Genomic DNA, 21,518 nt, shown 5'->3' with positions numbered 1-21,518 from the left:
ACTCCATACCCTGTCATTAATATTTACTCCTTGCTGGCTGCCCTCTCCAATATTAACCGTGGCAGGAAGGATGGGTGGCCGAGCGTGCCGGATCATTTCTTTTCCCCGTTCCCATCCCATTGGGCACAAAGCAAACCCACCCCCGGTCCAGAGGTGGCACAGAGGCACAGAGCCAGGGACTGCTCCTCGGTTCCCCCTCGGGAATCATTCACTGAGGGATCCGTGCTGGCTGATGCTGCCGCTTGCGTCACGGGAAGGTGCTGCGGTCCTAATTCAGGGTGTTGGAGTGGGTGCAGAAAGGGCAGGATCTGCCCTGTGACGGGGCAGGGAAGCAAAGGGCTAAAGCTGCAAATGGGTTTTATGTAACTGATTTCACCTCTCGGGCAGATGAGGACAAGCAGTTCTTTGGCAGGACCCCAAGGGCTTGCTCAGGCCCTGGGGACCCCTGTTCCTACCTCTCTGGAGGGATCCCCAAAGGGGCTGTGGGCTGATTTGGGGCTTAGTTAAAGGAATAAATAAAGCTGCTGCTGTGCCTCATCGTCGATCTGCCCCTAGCAGGATCAACGGGATGCTTTGAAAGGGGCGGGGGGGTGAGAGGAGGTCTCCCCAAATCCCTGACAGTGACCCCAAAGCATGTCTGGAGTAGTTCAGTGAAGGCTGGTCGAGGGTTGCTGGGAATGGGAGTGGTAAAGTTAAATCCAGTTTTTTCTGCTGGAAAAAGCAGCATCTGGGGAAGCTCACAGAGCCCCGGGGGAGATACGAACCGGGCTGCTCGGTCCCTTCGGGGCTTTGCCGCCTCCCGCTGCCCAGCGCGGCCGTTCTCTCGTTCCAGCCGGATTTGAAGGGGATTTTTGTTTTAGGGGGAGCGAGGACAGCCCGGTTCACCCGTCGCTGCCGGGGCTGTGCCCGGGCAGGGCCGGGGCGGGACCGGGGCCGGCGGGGCGGGAGCGGCGGCCCCGGGGGCGGTGAAAAGGAGCCGGGGGGTGCCCGAGTGCCGCCGCCGCCGCCGCCCGCCATGAGGGCAGCGCTCGCCCCCGGGGTTCGCCTGCTCCGCGCCCTCCCCCGGGACAGCCGGTGAGCGGGATCGGGGAGCGGGATGGGGGGGACGGCAGCGGGATCGGGACTGGTCCTGGACGTAGGGACCGGCACGGGAATCGGGACCGGCTCGGGACAAAGGGACCGGCGCCGGGATCGGGACTGTCACCGGGATCGAGACTGGCACCGGGATAGGGACTGACATCGGGCAGAGAGGGTATCGGCACCGGGATAGGGACAGTCTCTGGAACGGGGCTCACTCTTTCGTGGACCAGCACTGGAATAGAGACTGGCCCTGGACACAGGAGCCGACACCAGGATGGGGACCAGAACCGGTGCAGCGATCAGCCCTGGGTTAGGGAGGAGGGGGTGTCATTCCACTGGGGACTGGCAACCACTGGAAGTGGAATTGGAATAGAGACTGGCCCTGGGCATAGGGACTGGCGCTGGGATGGAGACTGACCCTGGACCAACGGACTGGCACCGGCATGGGGGCCAGCACTGGGACCAACGCCAGACTGGAGACCACTTGTCTGGGGACTGACACTGGGACGGGAACCAGACTTGGATTGGCAGGTCACTTCTTGTGGGAACCGGCACCAGGATGGGGACAAGACCTGGGGTGGGGACCTGCACAGGATTGGGGGCCACTCACCCAGGGCCCAGCATCGCCCTCAGGCACCGGACCCACTGTGAAATGGGGTCAGCCCACAACAATTGCAGCTCAGGGCTTTGAACTCGGCCCTGGAGTGGGGGGGAACCCCGAGATGAGCAGCAGCACCCGCCAGCCTCCAGATGTCTCAGGCCCTCAGGCTCAAAGTTCAGTGTGATGTGGCCAACACAGAGACCTTGCCGGCCGCCTTCTCTTTTGACGAGGTGATGGGCCCTCTGCCCATTTAATTTCAATTAATATTTGGATTTTTTGGAAGCCCATTGCCAAGCACTCCCCCTGGTTTTCCATCAGCTGGAATTTTCTCTGCCAGAACACATAGAGTAAAAAGAAAAAAACCCAACACCCGAGTGTCTGGCCCAGGCAGGCACTGCACGACAAGTTTATCTTCCCCTTCCCTACCGTGGCCTCTCTGCTCCTGTTGGATCAGCCCTGCAGTCACTAGCAGTGATTTTGGGTGGTTTATTCATTTTTTGGGGTGGGAAGCAGCAGTTTCTCAGCCACAGTGCAGCCTTGGAGCCGGCACCCCAGCACAGGGGGTTGCCCTGGATTTGCAGGGTGCCCGTCATTGCTGCAGCTCCAGGGAGAAGTGAAACTGCAAAGAGGAGCAGGATGGGCCAAAACCACCAAAAAAAAGGTTGTTGTTTTTTTCTAAACTTGGAGCAACCCCGTGACATGTCTGTGTGCTGCAGCTGCCTCTGATCACTTGCATCCTCTGTGCTGCCATAAAACCCTTCCTGAAGGCAGGATAGCTCCTTCAGAGATGCCCATCTTACTCCAGAAAGCGCTAGATCCTACTTGGGATTCTCCAGGCTTTATCTATCAGCTTTGATGGGAGCAGCATCCCCATTTCCTGAGCCCACACTCCCCCATTTCCCTGCATTTAATCCAAGCAAAGAGGAGGAAATGGCTATTTGGTGGAGGAAGGGGAGCTGGTATTGCCTCGGGCATCCCACCTCCTGCGTTTTTTTTTTCCAGCGTATCTTTGATTAACCCCGGGGGTGATGATGAATCAGCGCAGTTTCCACTCATTACACCAGGAAGGCACTTGCTCACCCCGATGTAACTGCTTGAGGAGCTGGAAACTCTGCTTTATGCTCCTCACAAAACTCAGCTGATCTTTTTAAGCCGCGTCCTGGGCTTTGGGGGGGCTGTTCACTTCCTGACCAGCTCAGCTGAGCTGGTTTGGGTCACCAATCCGGTAGAAGCGTCCCGTTGGGTGCTGAGGCCACCCATCCCTGTCCCACAAACCCTGACTGCTTCCTTCCTCCCACAGCTATCGGGGGCTGACTCTGGTACTGACCTTCCTCTCCTACACCAGCTACCACCTCTCCCGAAAACCCATCAGCATCGTCAAGGTGAGCTCCAGCCTCACCACAGCTGTGGGGACAGGGAACCTGGAGAGGACACAAGAGGGAGGGGGGTGCTGACAGCACCTCAATTTCACCCCCTCTCTCTCTCTCTCTGCAGAGCCAGCTGCACCCCAACTGCTCAGCCTTGGGCCTGAACCCCCACAATGACTCCAACAGCAGCACATGGTGCTGCTGGGCCCCCTTTGGTAAGGCTGAGCCCTCCCAAGCACCCCAAAACTCACACTCGTGGCAGCTGAGCTGGGCTCCCCCATTCCCTAAAACCAGGCCATGGCTGGGGTTTGGCAGGGGGCCAGCTGCTCGTTAGGCACCCGGAGGTGATTAAGTGGTGAGTGTCTGTCCTGTGCCCCTGGGCCAAAGGGCAGCATCGGGTGGTGAAATCCAGGACAGGACCAGGTGCCAATGCTGATGGCACCTGGCCATGCTGCCAGAACCCCCCATGGAGATGAGGCTTTTGGGAGTGGGGGACAAGACCAAGCCAGCAGCCATGGGGAGGGGACACAAGGTGGGGGCCAGGCTGAGGTGGCCCTAATAAACCATCGCAATAATAGTAACCCCCATCTTGTTTTCCAGATGGGGACAACTACAAGGAGCTTTTTGGGGCGCTGGATAATGCCTTCCTGGTGGCCTACGCCATCGGGATGTTTATCAGGTACCCAGGGCCTCCCTCCACACACCAGTTTGCACCAGTCTGCCGGAAACTGGTTTCCACTGGGATGGGGTCATGCTAATGGGAAAGCAGCCAGGGATCCGCTCAGGATTCGGGTACTGGCTCAGTGTGATAATGCCCATTGGTGGCATCACCCGTGACAGCTTCTGTTGTGCTCTTCCCTCTCTCTGCAGCGGCATTTTTGGGGAGCGCCTCCCTCTGCGCTATTACCTGTCGGGGGGAATGGTGCTGAGTGGGCTCTTCACTGCACTTTTCGGCCTCGGCTACTTCTGGGACATCCATGTCCTCTGGTACTTCATCGTTGTGCAGGTGTGTTGTGCTGGAGGATATCCAGGCTTTATCACTATCATATCCCAGTTTTCCAGTGGTCTTCAGGGATTAGGGTGGCCCTGTTTCTGAGCGGGGGATCACTGAGCATTTCCATTCCCCGCAAAACCTGGCTGTGCGTGGTGTGGGCGTCGAAACCACCGGGTGTGCCCATCTCCGAGCAGTGCGGGCAGCTGGTTTGGCAACACCAGCCACTCCCAGTTTAGCCATGGGAATGATGCAAATGGCTCCAGGACTGCCCCAGCAGGGAAAAAAACAAACAAACCCAGTGTTTTCTTAACAGCTTTGGAATAGGGGTGGCTATTTTCGAGCCCAGTTGCCCAAAACAGTGCAGGGCTCCGTGGCTGTAGTTGGTGCTTGCTGGGTGATGCTCCCCATCTCTTGCCAGGTCTGCAATGGGCTGGTGCAGACGACTGGCTGGCCTGCGGTCGTGGCATGCGTTGGAAACTGGTTTGGGAAAGGAAAGTGAGTTCTTCTCCATGTGTCCCATGCCAGTCCTGGTCCCTGTTGACCCTGGCAGCCCCCCCAGTGACACTGACCCAGCTGTGTCCCCACCAGGAGAGGTTTGATCATGGGCATCTGGAACTCGCACACCTCCGTCGGCAACATCTTAGGGTCGCTCATCGCCGGCGCCTGGGTTTCCTCTGCCTGGGGCCTGTCCTTCGTTGTGCCCGGCATCATCATCACCACCGTGGGCATCATCTGCTTCTTCTTCCTCGTGGAGTGTGAGTGCTGTGATCTGAGGCACAGCAGACAACTGCTGTAATAGATACAGTTTTCCACCTTGCCCATCTCGAAGCATTTTTGGCAACCCCAAATACTTATTTTCAACCTATGGCTAGCAGGGATGTGGATCTGACCACCATGGGGATGCTCAGCATCCTCTGGGGTCGTCCAGGCAGGCTCATCCCCTGTACCAGTCACTCCTGAGCCTGTCTTTCTAGGAAATATCTGGGAAGTCCTTTGGGTTTTTACTGGGGAAGAGAGCACCCAGAGACGCAGCGTACACCTGGAGGCTCCCAGCCCCTGCGAGATGCTGGAGGGAGAGCAGGTGGAGTGGGGTTGGTCCAGGCTCTCACAGGGCATTCCTTCTCCCTGCAGATCCTGAAGATGTTGACTGCAGTCCACCTCTGCATCACGTGAGTCGCACAGATTCCCAACGGGCTTGTCCTGGGCTGGGTGTCACTCAGGGTGCAACTGGGTCATCAGGCTGTAATGGCAGGAATTGGAGCAATGTTCAGTTGTCACAGGGGATGGCTGTTGCTCTTCCACTGTGAGCATCCTCTGGGTCATGCCCCAGATCCAATGTTTCAGCCTCCTCCAGCTGTGACAGCCACTTCTCCTGCTTTTGGCTTTCTTTTAGATGGCTCATGACGAGGATCCTGGAGGAGTGACCATCAGTGAGAAGGATCCTGAAGCAGTCACCTCCAACGAGGGCCCACTCAGCCTCTCAGGCCAGAGCAGTGTGGATCACTCCCACAGCCCCAAGGAGCCAGCTGAGGAGCCCGAAGCCATCAGCTTCCTTGGGGCACTTCGGATACCTGTGAGTGCTGCAAAGCCAGAGCAGCTCAGATGATCAAAAGGTGTCCACAGGGCAGAAAATGGGCAAAACCCACCATCCGGAGGAGGCTGGGAGGAGGAGGCTCCTCTGATGTCTCCTCCTCTCCTCCCAGGGTGTGGTGGAGTTCTCCCTGTGCCTGCTCTTTGCCAAACTGGTGAGCTACACCTTCCTCTACTGGCTGCCCCTCTACATTGTCAACGTCGGTGAGTTTTAGGGACAGCGAGGCGGGAGCGAGCCTTGCGAAAGAAGCATCTCCTCACTCTTCTCTTCCCTTCTCCCTCATAGCTCATTTCGGTGCCAAGGAAGCCGGGGACCTGTCGACCCTCTTTGATGTTGGGGGTATTTTAGGTTCGTCAACATACCCAGGTGGAGGGGGTGGATCAGGGATGATTTAGGGACAATCCTGGCCTTGACCAGCCTTGGCTGGTCCCCCCCTACAGGCAACACCATCTCTTTCCCCAGAGAGGTTTATTCAGTGTTCACAGCACTCAGCAGGCAGCAAACACCCCTCAATTTTATTTTGGCATCCATTTGTTTTGATGACCATCACAGCCTCTTTCCTCAGGTCTCACTTGCTCAGGCACTTCTTTCCCTACACTTTGCAAGTATGGAAGAGACCAGAGCTGCATGGAAGTGCTGAGAAACCATCTGTAGGGAGGAAGTGGAAGGGATAAATCAAAGCTCTTCACTCTGATATTATTGTGTTTAACCTTGGGGATGTACTGGTCAGAAGATGGGGGATGAAGGAGCATCACGCTGCATTTGGGGCCAAAGCAGGGCAAAGCTCTGCCTTTGGGGTGGTGTGACTGACACCTGTGACTCTTTCTTGTAGGGGGGATCTTTGCTGGCCTCATCTCTGACTACACTGGCGGCAGGGCCACCACGTGCTGCGTGATGCTGGTGGTTGCCGCTCCCATGGTGAGCTGTCACGCGGCCCCCAAACCTGTCACGAGGGGTTGCCATCCTCCGGCTCCTTTGAGTCACAGCTACCTTCCTTTTCCCGGGATAAGCTGGTCATGCGCTCAGCTGAGATGAGAGCTGGGATTGATTCATGCTCCCAGATGTTCCTGGGAGGGATGTCCAGCTCTAGGGGCTGGGAGGGGATTACAGAGACCGTGACAACTAAAAAAACCCTGTAGGTTTTTTTTTTCCCATCCTGCCATAACTCTGCTCAAAGCCTTGGGGGTCCCACTGAGCCGGTCCAGCTTTTGTCTCTTTGATTTTCATCCCAAAAGCCCCCATGCCAATGGCCTCATGCTCTGCTGGAGCTTGGCCTGGACGTCCTTCCCAAGCACCTGCACAGAGCTCATTTGGCTTTGCTTCCACAACGGGGCTAATTAGCTGTAATCCAGTCCTGGCTGGCTCGGGGATGGGAGCCTTGCTGGAGCGCGCTGGGAAGCAGAGGGGCTGGGTCACATCCACAGCCCCGATAGCACCATGGGGGCAAATTAGTGTCTGGCTGCAGCCATGGGAGGCAGCAGAGCCTCGGTGGCCATAAATCGTGGCAGCACCTCTGTTTGCCAGCTGCCAGGTATTTCATCGGTGGGATGCAGACGTCAGGGGTGCACTCAGCCCCCCAGCCCAGCTGGCGCTTGGCACCAGCAGTAATTCAGGTCCCCACATTCTCCATCCCATCCCCAGGGTACTGCTGCAAGGAAATGGCTTGGTAGAACAGCTGGAATAGCCACAACTGCTTCTCCTTGTGTCTCTTTTCCAGCTGTTCCTGTATAACCACATCGGTCAGAACGGCATTGGCACATCAATAGGTAAGGAGCTCCGTGGTGCAGCCTGCTCCTGTCACTGGTGATGGAAGATACTGTGGATTCACCTGCCTTTATTCCTCCTCCTGAGCCAGGCTCCTAGGCTGAATTTGGGGGAGGGTGGTGTTGGATGAGTGTTCACTGCCTGCTGGGTGGGATCTCCATGGGAAAATGAAGATGCACAGGAGATGGATGCGTGGCACAGCTGGGGATGATGGATCCAATGTCCTGCTGCTCCCTGCACCTAAAGATTTAATTTCTTCCCGGGTACCTCTGCAGCGATGCTGATCATCTGTGGTGCTCTGGTTAATGGGCCCTACGCGCTCATCACAACAGCGGTGTCGGCAGATTTGGTAAGAGGTGCACCTCAGACCCCGCCACGCTGCCCTTGCACACCCAGAGGCTGTTCCCTCTTTCCCAGAGGGATGTTTTTCTGGGATTTTTGCATTTTACTTTTGTTTTCCAATGCCTCTGAAGCCCAGTGGAGAAGGGCAGAGCTCTCACACCTGGTGCTGCGCTCTGCGCCCTCCCTTAAACACGGGGGTTTTTCCTGTTGCTTTTTCACCTTGGCCACACGACTGTGTTTCAGTTTTGCTGCATCTCCCTCTGAGCACAAGCAGAGTGGAAATATTTGGTGACAAATCCCCTGGGAATTTCTGCCCGCTGTTGGCGATCCGGGTTTTGCCATGGTTTGGCTGCAGGCAGCATTTGAGTTTGGTCTTCCCATCTGTGGCTGGGTCTGACACATGGAAAGTGCTGCCTGGGACATCGGCTTCACTCTGGGACTTGCCAGCTGTGCATCCCAAAGCTGCTTTTGCTCCTTATGTTTTATTCCTCCATCCCTACAGGGAACCCATGAATCTCTCAAAGGAAATGCCAAAGCCCTTTCGACTGTCACAGCCATCATCGACGGCACGGGATCCATTGGTGTGTATGGCCAGGGGATGCTGGTTCCTGGGTGTCTTGGTGCCCTCTCAAGGAGGGGAACAGGGGCTAATGTGGCTCATGTGCCCTCGCAGGTGCTGCACTGGGGCCGCTGCTCGCTGGGCTCATCTCTCCCACGGGCTGGAATAATGTCTTTTACATGTTGATAGCTGCTGATGTCCTGGCTTGTCTGGTAGGTCTCTCCTCAGTAGGACTCCTTTCTCTACCCTGGGGTTTCACACACTCCCTTTTAGCTGCCTGCTCACTTGTGGAGGGTACAGATGGTTCTCAGAAGACATCTGGGCACAGGGCAAACTGCAAAGGCCTGTATCGACTCCAAACCTCTGCCTTCACTTGGCTTTTCCCAACAACGTCCTCCTCGCACAGATTTAGTTCATAGGCTCTTTGCTAGGAAGAGCTGTAGAGTTGATCTCCTGGTGATGGAAATACTCATGCCAAGGCTGGAGGCTGCAGTGCCACCAGCCTTGCAGTGATCCTCCACCCTTCCTCTTGCAGCTCCTTGCTCGTGTGGTGGTCAAAGAGGCCCGTGGCTGGTGTGGCTACATGGCGAGGAAGAGAGGGTACGTAGTTACCAACCTGGGGCAGCCTCTGGTCCCACGATGCCAAAACACGGCGTCATTGCCACTCCAGAAAGATGTTTGTTATCCCTTGCTGTTGCTGCTGCATCTTCACGTGGGCATCGCCCCGGGCTTCGCCAAGCCGTCTGCCTGATGTCTCGCTCCTGTGGCCACAGAGACATTTCCACCCTGAGCCAAGGCAGCACCTGGGGGATTTTAGCCATCTGCACCTCAAAAAACACTTGGGGTGCTAAACACACCGTCCTTGTGTCTTTGTAGCTCTAGTGTGCAGCTAACAGAGTCAGTGATGGATGGGAAATAGCTTGGTGTAAGTATCTCCACTTGAGCCCTGAGGATTAAATGCAAACACAAGCCTGATTCGTTCTGATTCCGAGTTTCACTTTGCAGGCTCAGCCTAGAAATAGCCACTCCCCCAATCATTTAGGGCCCAGATCAAGATCTGGGAATCAAAGGGTCAAATTGCAATGGCTGGGGAAGAGTCCGGGAGGGTGGTGGGGTGGGAAGAAGTGGGGAGAGGGGGATGTGGCTGGGCAGTGCATCCTTGTCTCCGGCTGACTTAGGAGATGTTAGCCCAGATGCCCAATCGATTGGGATTGATTAATGCACTTGAAATGGCTGAATTTAAAGGCTTTGCCCACCTGTGCTACTGAGCTTGATTACATGCAGCCAGGGCTCACTAATCAAATCTGCAGCCGAATCACTGCAGCGAGTGTATAAATAATCTCCAAATCAGCACTGGCCTGGCTCTGATTGCCACCCACCCTCCATGTGACACCTAGAGGAAGGGGCCACAGCCTCTCCTGGCAGTGGGGCTGCCACACCCCGACCCCCTGCGAACATTTCGTCCCTTATGTCTTGTGTTTGCAGGTGAAAGACCAATAGTCTGGGCCTCGTGCTGCGGTAAGTGCGGCCCAAATCTCCTTCTCCGGCTGCCGGTGGAGGGCTGTCGGGCTCCGCTCTCTTGTACCGGGGCTGGTTAGGATGAGGACTGTCCTGGAGGGGTTGATAGCATCTGTGTTTGCACCAAATTCCAGCTGGTTTCTGCTGGGGGAAGCAGCTGGCTCGGTTTGTGGAACTACTGCAATGTCTTTAGGGCTTTGGGGAGCGTCTCTGGAGCAGCTTGCAGAGAAGAGGCACAAATGCCGTAGGATTTTTAGGCATATTTCAGCTTTGGCCAGAGACAAAACAGTATCTGGATCTCCTCCTTGTGCCTGCTTCTCCTCCTTGTGGTGCAGATGGGGCAGAGCTGTTTTCCCTTCCCATCTCTGGCAGCATCGCCGTGTCCACCATCGATCCCAACGCTGCTCTCCGCGCTCAGCCGCTCGCTTCTCTCCTCTCCCCGCAGGTTTAAGGAGTTTTGACGTGCCCCCTGCGAGCCGCCCCAAGCCCAGAGGGAGGAGAGAGGCTGGGGCACACCGGGAGCGCGTCTGGGCAAAGCTGCAGCCCAGCCTCGGGCACGGCCCCGGGGGCTCACTGCCACCATAGGTTTGCTTCCAACGGAGGCAGGGGCGAGGAGCAGTCAAAGGGCCCTGGCCAAACGGTTTTCGGGGTCAATTCTTCACCATCGGCCATTTTATTAATAAAAACGTGCAAAACCTGTGTGGCCACTCTGTGCCATGTCCTGACTGGGCTCAGCCCCCCTCACAGTGATCACACACCCCTCTTCTTGCTTTTCTCCATGTGCAGTCTCTTGTTTGTGAGCCTGCCCCATCCAGATGCTTGGTATTCCAGGGTCTGCATCAGGAGGATGATGCCAAATCACTTCAGGCACTGCCTCACCAACAAAGTGCTGCTTATTCTACACAGAGATCATCCCTGGGCTGAGCTCAAATTAAGCTGGGTTTACTCCTTGACTCGTCCCACTGAAAAAAACACCGAACCCAACGTTTTTCCTGATTATTAACATTCCAAAATCACACCATTTAGCTCCAGAAGAGGAACATGCATCAACCCCCACGCCATGGTGACCTGTCCACACACCGTGGCTGCTCTCGGTCCGGTGCGGGCGGCCGATGATCTTCGTTAGACACTTCCTAATTAGGAGGGGCCCCAGGAGGTGCCGCTGGCTGCCAGCCCTGCAGGCTCCTGGGCAGGGATGGGCTCAGAGGCCCCCCCAGTGTCACTTGACTGAAGCCAGGGCCAGCTGTGCAGCCAGCTGTGTGCTCCGGGGGGGGCCCGACCTGCAGAGCTTCGACCCCGATATTTTAGGCCCCAGCATTCTCCCAGTCACTCCCAGTTCTCCCCAGTTGCTTTCAGCATGAGTCCAGTTGCTCACAGCCACTCCCAGTCAATCCCAATATGATTCCAGTCACTCCCAGTGTGATCCCAGTCTCTCACAGCATGGACTGAGCTGCTCCCACTGTGACCCCAGTATGATCCCAGTTGCCGCCAGCATGGTTCCAGTTATTCCCAGTTCGTCCCAGTATGGTCCCAGTTGCCCCTAGAATAGTCCCAGTCCCTCCTGACATGGTCCCCTTTACACCCAGTTGCCCCTAGTGTGGTCCCAGTTGCCCCCAGCTGTTCCCAGTATGGTTCCAGTCAGCCCCAGTATGGTTACAGACGCTCCCAGTATATCCCAGTTGCCCTCAGCATGCTTGTAGTCATTCCCAGGGACTCCCAGTCGCCCCAGTAATGTTCTAGATACCTCAGAATGATCCCAGTCTTTCCCAGTTACTCCCAGTTACCTCCAGGACGATCCCAGTTTCTGTCAGTTGCCCAAAGTGTGGTCCCAGTTGCTCCCAGTATGATCCCAGTTGTGGTCTCAGTCCCCTCAGCATGGTTCCAGTACCTTCCAGTTGATCCCAGTTGCTCCCAATGTGTCCACATTTTCCTCCCAACGTGGGCCCAGCAGCTCTCAGGGATGTGATTCCAGTCCCTCGCCATCCGGGGATCGTGCCTGGGCAGGCTCCGGCTCTGTGCCCAGGGCGGAGCAGTGCCTGGTGCCAGGTGTATGCCTGGGATAAATTGGAGCTCCAATTGACTTCACCTCCTCGGATCTTGACCTGGGGAGAAAACATCTGGGCCTGATGTGATTTTATTAAGTGCTGATTTCATCAGCAAAGGGGAAAAAGGCGGGGGGGGAAGGAGGAAGCTCGCTAGCCTGTTGGATCAACTCCCTGTAAACCCCTGAAGGTGATGGAGTGGCACAGGGGAACAGGCAGCTTGGAGAGCGGCAGCTGCAGGTTTGAGGTGGCCAAAGAGTGATGGCCTTCAATCCTCTCTGCTCTGACCAGTGGTGCTCAATGGGCCTTGGAAACTCCCTGGTTGCTTGGGAAAAAAAGCAGGAAAAATGATGGAGCCGGCAGAGAAAAATACCATCCCCAACTGCCCTTTTTCCCAGGAAAATATCAATCCTGCTGGGCTAAACCCTGATGGAGCCAGAGGGAGAGGTGTCACGCCAAGGTCTGTCCTCAGCAGAGCCGCAGGGCTGAGCCTGCAGTGTCCCCAGGCCACTGGCTCGTGGCACATGTGGCCTCTGAGGGCACAAGGACCTCGCTCCCAGCAGAGATCTGTGTGCTGGGCTGGGAATGGCTCTTCCAGTGCACGTGTGATGGAGTTTTCACATTGCTTAGTGACCGTTCTCTTGTGGGGGGCCTTGAAATACATGTTCAAGAAAAAAATCCCAGAAGTCCTGACACACATGGGGGCTTTTTGTAACAGCAAGCTGGTTTGGGGTTTTTTTTCCCCCGCTTTCTTCCTTTTTTTTTTTTTTTGCCTTTCCCCCCTCCTGCTTCTTCTTTCAGCTGCTTACAATTTTTCCAGGACAAATTTAGGCCTGGGCCATGTCCCACTTATGTTTGGAAAGTCTGAACAGCCTCGGCTCTGCTGCCAGGAGCGAGGAGAAAGGGCACACAGCCCATGGCAGTTTTAAGCTTAAAATAAAAAGAGCCAAATGCCAAAGAAAACTCCAGATCTCACTGAGCTTTGGAATTGAGGGGTGAGCGGGAAGGCAGAGAGTGGATCCCCTGCGTTTGCCTTAGCCAAAAAACTGTTTAAATGGAGCTGAGATCCGCTGGGAGGAGTCTGGAAGGCAACTTGCCTTGTTCCTCCTCTGCTGGGTAAGGGGCCGCTGCTTTTCCTCCACCACGAGCCCCTTGGGCACTGCATGGCAGCGAGGGGCTGTGCGAGCCCTGAGAGCAGGGACACGTGTCCACCTCTGTTCTGTGATGGGACAAATCCACCTGAAATGGGCTCTTTAGGTTTGATTTGGGCTCTTTAGGTTTGATTTGGGCTCTTTAGGCTTGGGTTTTTCTCCAGGTGACCTCACAGTCCCCCAGCACAGCAACGCCATTCGCCAGGAGGCAGATTGGGAAGAGGTTGCACACACAGATTTTGGAGGAATGCCACTGGTCTGCTGGGAAGGTGAAGAGGTGGCTGGGGCACGGTCTGTAATTACCTATGCAAGGAGCAGCTGGCAAAGGCTGAAGGGCTTTTTAATTAGCAGCCAAAGGCAAATCAGGATCCAACAGCAGGGAAGCTGAAGTCAGCAAAGTCAAGGTGGAAATCTGAGGGCAGTTTTTCCAGTGAGGGTAATTAAGTGCCAGCAGAGAGCAGCGTGAGACATGAGGAATTGCCGTCATCCAAGGACTTTAAATCAAGGAGAGGAGTTTCCCTTGCAGAAACTCGTGCTCCCTCCACGTCTGCTTTGGCACTGCTCCCTGCCTGGCCTCAGGCAGGAGGGAGCAGCTGCCCTCGGGCTGGTGAGCCTGGATCTGGCTGGGCACCGGCATCCTGGTGAAGGAGCATCCCTGCTCATTTCTGACCAGCCAGGCAGAGAATTTAGGGGGGAAAACGGGCTGGTTTTCCACCTGACCTGAAAACAGCCGGTCTGCCCTCATCCTGGCACACATGGGATCTTTTAGTGCTGAGATTCAGCCCGATTTTTTGCCTGCATGGGGCTTGCACCTCGGGACACGGCAGATCTGGCTCTCTCATCCTGCAAGAGGAAGGCTGGATAAGTTTGGGCTGGAGCGGGGCTCCTTGACCCAAAGGAGATCCCAAAGAACATCCTCCGAGGTCCCAAAACCCTCACCAGCAACTGAGAGGTTGGGGTTTAAGACAAACCTGCCCTCCTGTGGCACATTAATTCCAAAATAAAGGATCAGGCTGCTAGACGGAGGCAGATGTGCCAGCAAGAGGTTATCTTCCAGGAGCTGGAGGTTTGAGATGGGGATGGAAGCAAAAAATCACCATTTGGGGCTGGTTGGGAAGCAGCTCTGGCTCATACCAATTCCTTGACGTGGTCTTTCCTTTTCCAAAAATAAACTGGAACCGTTCGGAAAGCCCCTGTGTGGGGAGGAGCAGAACTCCCCAGAATAAATAAATACAGAGAGCCCAGCTTGAGCTCATCCAGCTGGTTGTTCCCCACTGCCAAGGGTTGAGAAGGATGAGGATGGAGCTTGAAATGTCTTGGTGGGGGTGAGAGCATATGAGGCCCTTTCCTCAGTTAATGGGATTTTTTGGAAAATTCTGAAATGGCCTCCTTGAGCAGGAGCTACCACGTCTCTCTTGCAGCATGGCTTTCTGCTCTCCCCAAAATAACTCCTGCACTATCAGCTTTTGATTCATTTTAGTCACAAACAGTTTAAGGGGTCAGAAAAAGCCCTTATTTGGGTTTAACTACAGTGCAAAATGGGGAGAAGTTTCACGTTTCTGCTTTTAGGGTTGGGTTTTTAGTGCCCCAGCTGCTCTTGCTGTGCTTTCCCTCCCATTCGTTGGACCGAAGCCCTGGTGAAACGCCGCCGTGGCCTCACTGAGGCTCCCCAAACCATCCCACAAAAGTGGGGATAACGACACGGCAGGCACAGAGCTGGAGCTGCCAGACAAACTCCGTGTTCATAAACATTATTAAGATGCTGAATTAAATATGAATTTTGTTTCAGGCGTAACATCAAAATCACCAAGAGACCCCAATGTGCTTGTGTTGCATAAACGCTCGGCGTGCTCCTTAACACAATTTTTCGGCTCCCTTGGACACAGGCATCGGGACGGGAAGGGATTGAGCAGTTTGGAAAGCCGAGATGCCTCTTCTCTGCTTTTTTTGGGACTGTGCTTGCATTTTTTAGCTGACTGAGTTAGTGCTCTGGGGTGCTGGGGCATTTTCTGCCGGGGAAGCATCACCTCCATGCCCACTGGCTCTGCCTTATCAATCTTTCACGTCCTGAAAAACTGTTTGGTGACTGACAGCTGTCAGGACAGGGCTGGGAAAAGCCAGTCGGTTCTTTAATTTACTGGCTTCAGTTCAAAATGAAAAAAAAAAAATCCGTAAAATGAGTAAAATAATAAAAATCTAAGTTTCTGCCTCAAGTTTTTGGCTGTATTGACCCTGACTGCTGCTCTGTTTCAGCAGGGCTGTTCCCCTGGCTTCCCCCAAAAATAGGGACAAAAATGGGATTCAACCCCATAGCAAAACATAGTGTTTTCTCCCCCAGGAGGGAAAGGAGGGACAGGGAAGGCATTGGGGTTGACCAGCAGCTGTAGCAGGATCTGTGCTAGAATCAAGCAATGGTTTGAACTTTTAGGGTAGCAGCAACTGTGAGCCTTTGGCAGCGCCCAGGGTGACACCTCGGGGTCCTTCCCAGGCAGGAAACACTCAGGTATCAGCAAGGGGTTTTTCCATGGCTGGCAGGACTCGGCACAGGGGGGGTGAGACACAGCTTTTCCCTCACTCTTGGGAGGGCAGCTTTCCATTTGCTGTTCCGGTATCATTTTGCACATTATTCACTCCCCACTCCAAAGCCCCCGAGTTCCAGTCCAAGGGGCCATCCCAAACAATCCACAGCCACACACTGATGTTTGTTTGGCTTTTTTTTCCTCAAACCCCCACGTCTGCCCCAGAAAAAGGCAGTTCTCATGGGCACTGTCCGCACAGCATGGCCAAATGTGACATCCCTGTAGAATAAATAAAGCCTGAGTCAGGGATTTCTCCAAGAGTTTTATTAAACCACAGTGAAAAAGGAGCAGGAAGGAACTGTCTCTTGTGGGTAACAGTAACAAACCACGTGGGTTCAGTTCAATGCACTGGATCAGGAGCAGCACCAAGTGCCTGCACCTCAGCTCTCCTGTAAAAGAGAGCAGGATTCAGGGGCTCACACACCTTTGCAGGTGCAGAGGTTTGAACCCCCTGGGGAAGAACGGGCTCGTGCTCAGACCAAACTTTGCTTCTGTAGATGAAGCAAAGACTTCACTTGCTTTGCTGGCTCTTTCTGAGCTCAGAAAAACCATCGTGGTCACCTCCAGAACAGTCTCGTGGTCTCTGGTTTATTCCCACGAAATCAGGATTTCCTCTGTGCAGAGACTGCTGTCTCTAGCTGCTGTGGAGCGGCTTGGCATACACAGGTTCCATGAGGTGGTAAATCAGGAGCAGGAACAGGCACCCAAGGAAGACCAGGCTCATCACAGCCAGGAGGATGAAGCGGCCAATGAAGAAGGTGTCCACAATCTGCAGGGAAGAGAAACACAAAGATCCCAGCACATCACAGCCCCCATCTGCTCCAGGAGCCTGGAGGGAGCACACCATGTCCTGGAAAAGAGAACCTCTGGGCTCCCCCAGGTTTCCCTCCTTGCTTTTCATCCCCGGCACGAGCACTCTCTGTGGGATGCACGGTGTGCGACAAATGAGCACAAGAATCCCTGCAAAAAGCTACTGGGAATGTTAATATGGAGCAGCACTGCACTGAGCAGAGGGAAGAGACAGGAGTCAAGGCCTGAAGCAGTTCTCCCCAGCCACAAACCTCCAGCCCTGATTGCCTTTTAGAAGGGAGATAGTGAGAAAAGAAAAAAAAACAAAGCCAAAACAAAAAGCTGTGGTAGCTAGGCAAGACACAAAGAGCAGCCCACAGCGAGGAGGCTGCTTATGAAATCCCCCTCTCTGCTCCCAAGACCCCCCAGAGCTCCGCTCAGCCCCGGCTCGGCTTTATCCATCGCATTAGCTCAGCCCTGGTGCTGCTGCAGAGAGTCTCTGGTGAGCGAAGCGCCGGCTCCTTCTGCACGTTTCACTTTTTAATTAGCCAATTAGCAGAGTTTTGGTGCAGAAAGCCCAGGTCATGTATTATTGATAGGCAGGGCAGGTCCAGTCCAATTGAAGATCCGTAAAAAAATAAGCTTTCCAATTCCATTTGCCTCCCAGGCAACAAACATGCGCTGGGCTGCCCTTCATCTCACTCCTAACCTTCACACAAGCGGGTCAGATGTGACACAGAGAGAAGAAAAGAACACTGTAAGTATCTTTTAGTAGAGATTTACACAGAGCAAGAACCAGAAGAGCAATAATTAACATGCATTAATAATAGAACAGAGGAAACGGCACCTGAAAGGCCACAAAACTTTGTGTATTCAAAGCCCAAAGAGCTCTGGGAGGGCTCAAGGTGGCAGCTCAGACAGCCTGATCCAAAAACTGGGGGAGATCCCTGTGCATGACAATGCAGGTGGCTTCATGCTCGAGCATGGCAATAACCTACAAGAGAGCTAAAGAGCTGTTATTGGGCTTTAATCAGAAAACAGAGCTGGGGGAAAAGTGAAAGGCTGCAGAATTGGAAGGAAAACTATAAGGAAAGGGAATGGCAGAGAGGGAGCAGAGGCTGCTGGAGCTGGGAGTGCAATCCCTGCACAGAGCCCCCGGGGATGGGAGGAAGGCAGCCGACAGAACCCCATGGGTCTGATGAACAGTGTGTAAATCAGCAATTTAGTTAGAGAAATTAATAGTTACCAGCTCCGTGAGCAACACGGCCTCTTCCAGTGGGAGAGGTGCCCGAGAACAGGAGAACAGCCGCAGGAGAGCAAAAAGGCAGCACGGGGCAATGCCCCGGGCATCGGGGATGGTGCCGGGGCTACCTCTGAGGTGGAAGTCCATTCCCGGGGCCTCAGGGCATCCTTGCGGCCTATCCCTGGGCTAAAGAACCATTCCCAGGAGGGCTTCTCGATGGCCACTGGGGCCCATCCCTGGGTCAATGACCCATCTGGGGCCATTCCCAAGGTAAAGGTCCATCCCCGGGGCCTCAGGGCAGCAGCTGGGGCCATGCGTTGGTCTCCAGGGGCAACCCCTGAGTCCTCAGGGCACCCTGGGAGCCAATCCAGGCCCATCCCCGGGGCCTCGGGGGACACCCGGGGCACGGCTCCTCCCGCCCCGGGACCGCCCGGCCGCTGATGCCCAGGCTCACCTCCTCAGCGCCGGCCGGGGCCGGACTCTCGCCCTCCCGGGGAAGAGCAGCAGCGCGGCCGTGAGCGCGGCGGCTCCGAGCAGCACCGGCACCGCGGCGGGCCCTGCGGCGACAGCGGAAGAGCGGCGGGGCGAGCTCAGCACTGGCGGGCCCAGCCCGTCCCTGCGATCACCGAGCCCGATCCCGATCCCGCCCGTGTCCCTGCTGTTCACCGGGCCGGATCCCCCCCCTGGCCCCGCGCTCACCGGGCCCGATCCCGCCCTGTCCCTTGCTGTTCACCGGGCCGGATCCCGCCCCTGTCCCTGCTGTTCACCGGCCGGATCCCGCCCTGTCCCTGCTGTTCACCGGGCCGGATCCCGGCCTATCCCCGCGCTCACCGGGGCCCGATCCCGCCCTGTCCCTGCTGTTCACCGGGCCGGATCCCGGCCTATCCCCGCGGCTCACCGGGCCCCGATCCCGCCCTGTCCCTGCTGTTCACCCGGGCCGGATCCCGCCCTGTCCCCGCGCTCACCGGGCCGGATCCCGCCCTGTCCCGCGCTCACCGGGCCGGATCCGCCCTGTCCCCGCGCTCACCGGGCGCGGCCGGCGCGGGCCAGCGCCAGCACCAGCAGCAGCGCCATGGCCCAGAGCAGCAGCAGCGCCAGCACCCCCGGCCCCACGCCCAGCGCGCCCGCCATGCCGCACCGCGGCCGCCGCTTCTGCCTAGCAACCGCGCCGCCCCGGCCAATCAGCGCTGCCCCCGGAGCGCCCCGCACTGTCTATTGGCTGAGGGGGCGGGGTGGGGGGCGTGGCCGCCGCTTTCCCTGCCCCGCCTGGCTCTCGCTCGGGGCTCCTATTGGCTGAGGGGCGAGGGGTGGGCGGGCTTTCGCGCGCCGCCGGAGGCGGGGCGCGCCCGCGGGCCGGAGTGCCCCGTCCCGGTCCCGATCCCGATCTCAGCCCCAGCCCCGACTGAAACCCGGCCCTACTGAACCGGTCCCTATTGAACCCCGGCCCTCCTGGCGTCATGGAATCCCCAGGATCCCGCTTCAGCCGCTCCCCGTCCCGCGGCTGTGGCCCCCGTCCCAGAGCTCGCAGCTGCTCCCGGTGGAACGGGAATTTCCCTCCCCTCCCTGCTCCCGGTGCACACGGATCGGTGCTTCATTACCAGCCAGCTTCTGCCCACCCCGCTGAACACGCTTTCACCCCAAAACCCTAAAATGAGTTGTCCACGCCCTCAAATATATTTAGGGCCAAAATCAGGCAGATTTCGTTAATACAGTAACGCTGACCCGGGGACTACAGCAGGGTTTTGGAACAGCCATGCTGGGGGTCTGGGGCAGCCAAGACAAGCTATAGAGCTTTGTCAATGCTATAAGCATCTTCTAATAATCAAGACAAGAGGAATTTCCATTCCAAATAAATATTTCAGCCTGTTTATAAATCCTGTCTCTTCACCATCACATCTTGCCCATCAGACCCAGGCCAGTGTCGTTTGATGGGCGACTTTATCACAGAGTCCCAGAATTATATAATGGTTTGGGTTGGAAAGGTTGGAAAGACGATCTTGTTCCAACCCCAGGCACTCCGGACTCAACTACCAGTAAACCTGAAAAAACCAAAACACGGATCTTTTCCCTCTCAACTGCTTGAAGTCTGCAATACTTTGGCTGCATAAAATGTCACCTGAGTGGTGTTTTCTGTCACTTCTTTCAAGGGGAGGAATAAACCAGCGGTTAATTATTCTGCGCAGCATCAACCTGCCTTTCCCTGTGATGAAATCAGAGTCTCCAGCATGACACCAAATGCTTCAGCAAGCAGAACACAAACTGTCTCCGACACCTGCCTTTGCTTGGCATCGAGTGGCAACCGGCTGCCAACATATTAAAAGCGTATGTTTGATAGCAAACTCCTTCCTGCTCTGCTTCGTGTTGTTAATCCCACCAGGCAGGGTTTTTTCCCCTCTGCAGTCCCTGCCTTGTTGATGTCCATCTCTGCCATTGTTTTCCCAGTCCTTGTCTTCTGTTATTCCCTGTGCTTCCTGCTCCTGCTGGCAGAAATTAAAAATTTGCTCCTGTTGTTTGAGAATCTCCCTTTGCTTTTCTCTATTTTCCCATTTCTTTGTATTTTTGGAACCTGGTAGTTTCTAAAACCCCAAATTTCATTTTTACCGAGTGGGAAACCCACAGTTGAGAAACTGGAAGAAGATACCTGGGAAAACCAACCCCATTGGTGTGACATTTCCAAGCACAACCTTCACTAGAGATTTCTTCAACCCATCTGCAACAAAGCTCATCATCCTAAACACATCCCTCTTCTGCATCTCAGCCTTCTCCCAGCGTCAGAAATGCCTTGCTGCGGATTTGCCTTACAGAGTGCTCCGTCAGCCCATCAGTTGAACGCAAAGATCTGATTTTATTGCCAAAGAATCATTTATTGCTGGCCTAAAATAACTTTTTCCTTCCAGCTTTTACCTGCTGGGATTTGGTCCCATTCATTGCTTGTGTCAGAGTTGTGTAATGGAAAGTGGCAGAAAGGCAATGCTGGGTATAAAAGGTGGACTAAAAACGTGGGAGACCAGCAAATATTGAGGATTTTTGTGTTGTTTGCATGACTCTGGGAGAAGCTTCACATTTGTGGTGGTTTTTTTCCAGGATAACTGTTGATATAGGGACATTTGCTGGTGTCACAGATTCAGGTTTCTCCAAGACTTTTGGTTTGCACCATGTGTCATTTGCATCCAAACCCTTGTGCTGGGGACAGGACACATCAAAGTGATGGCAAATTATGTGGTAATGATTAATTCCAACTCCAATGTGTTTGATAACCATAATATTGGTATCATAAAGCCTTTCCTGGAAAGGCTCTCAAGCAATAACCTGCTTTAAATAAGGAGGAGCAGAGTCATACAGATGCTGTTGGATGCTCATGGCCCAGAAAAGCCACTGCAAAGGATTTATTTAGACGCAAGTAACTCAGTGCTCCCCAGTGGATGGGAGCTGCTATCCTGCCAAGGAAAAGGAATGATTTGAAGGATGCTTCATCACTGCGGAGAGTTTTTCCCAAGGAAGAGATCAGGGAACTGTGGCATTTCTTGGCAAAAGCACGACAAAGATCCTGAGGCTGGCATTGGGTGAAAGGGGCTTGGCAGAGAGATGCAATTAGTGCTGAGGCTAATTAAATGCTTGGCGCAGGAGGACAGAGAGGTCACCTTCCTTCGAGATAGGATCATATGGATCAAAGCGCTTTTGTAAGATGCCGCTCAAGGAGCAGCCCGCAGAAACAGGGCGGGTTTGGGTCAAGGTGGCCTCTTTTGGGTTAAAATGTGCAAATCCACCCTGCCCAGCTCATCCTGGTGGCCAAAATAGCCAACACTGTCTAGCATCAAATGAAAATAAATGATCAAACTCTTGGTAGTGGAGTTGGAAGCGCTGAGGGAACTGATTTAAAACTGTTTGCGCTCTCGTG

At 55.1% G+C, this 21,518-nt stretch overlaps 2 protein-coding genes across 5 annotated transcripts; one reads left to right on the top strand and one right to left on the bottom strand.

The window, feature by feature from the left end:
- The first annotated feature begins 966 nt into the window (after positions 1 to 966).
- SLC37A2 (solute carrier family 37 member 2) lies at positions 967 to 10,516 on the top strand. 4 transcript variants are annotated; one of them, XM_039564931.1, is made up of 20 exons: positions 967 to 1,074; positions 2,982 to 3,063; positions 3,176 to 3,263; positions 3,649 to 3,727; positions 3,919 to 4,054; positions 4,461 to 4,537; positions 4,631 to 4,797; positions 5,174 to 5,211; positions 5,436 to 5,615; positions 5,746 to 5,836; positions 5,919 to 5,981; positions 6,466 to 6,551; positions 7,351 to 7,399; positions 7,673 to 7,746; positions 8,242 to 8,320; positions 8,413 to 8,510; positions 8,834 to 8,898; positions 9,175 to 9,223; positions 9,784 to 9,816; positions 10,262 to 10,516. In XM_039564931.1, exons 1-18 carry the CDS (start codon positions 1,016 to 1,018, stop codon positions 9,215 to 9,217), a joined length of 1,554 nt encoding a protein of 517 aa, XP_039420865.1. In that variant the 5' UTR covers positions 967 to 1,015; the 3' UTR covers positions 9,218 to 9,223; positions 9,784 to 9,816; positions 10,262 to 10,516. The 4 variants fall into 4 exon arrangements, with proteins under 4 accessions (XP_039420865.1, XP_039420867.1, XP_039420866.1 ...); XM_039564933.1 differs by lacking the exon at positions 9,175 to 9,223; XM_039564932.1 differs by lacking the exons at positions 9,175 to 9,223; positions 9,784 to 9,816.
- Positions 10,517 to 15,830: 5,314 nt separating this feature from the next.
- TMEM218 (transmembrane protein 218) lies at positions 15,831 to 18,751 on the bottom strand. Its single transcript, XM_039565036.1, is given in 4 exon segments — positions 15,831 to 16,357; positions 18,075 to 18,112; positions 18,115 to 18,173; positions 18,645 to 18,751. Coding segments are annotated over 4 exon segments (339 nt in total). The 3' UTR covers positions 15,831 to 16,222.
- Between the last annotated feature and the right edge of the window lie 2,767 nt (positions 18,752 to 21,518).

The sequence above is a fragment of the Corvus cornix genome, chromosome 24 (genome assembly GCF_000738735.6).
Source record: "Corvus cornix cornix isolate S_Up_H32 chromosome 24, ASM73873v5, whole genome shotgun sequence".
Lineage (NCBI taxonomy): Eukaryota > Metazoa > Chordata > Aves > Passeriformes > Corvidae > Corvus > Corvus cornix.
Note: the sequence above shows the minus strand (reverse complement) of the source record. Positions and strands in the feature narration are given on the sequence as shown.

What these genes read in the sequence shown, in the direction of transcription:
- SLC37A2 (XM_039564930.1), top strand. Translation starts at nt 1,016, where the DNA reads ATGAGGGCAGCGCTCGCCCCCGGGGTTCGCCTGCTCCGCGCCCTCCCC. An exon ending in CTTCTTCTTCCTCGTGGAGT is followed by an intron (nt 4,798 to 5,173) that starts GTGAGTGCTGTG and finishes TTCTCCCTGCAG; the next exon opens with ATCCTGAAGATGTTGACTGC. An exon ending in CCTCTACATTGTCAACGTCG is followed by an intron (nt 5,837 to 5,918) that starts GTGAGTTTTAGG and finishes TCTCCCTCATAG; the next exon opens with CTCATTTCGGTGCCAAGGAA.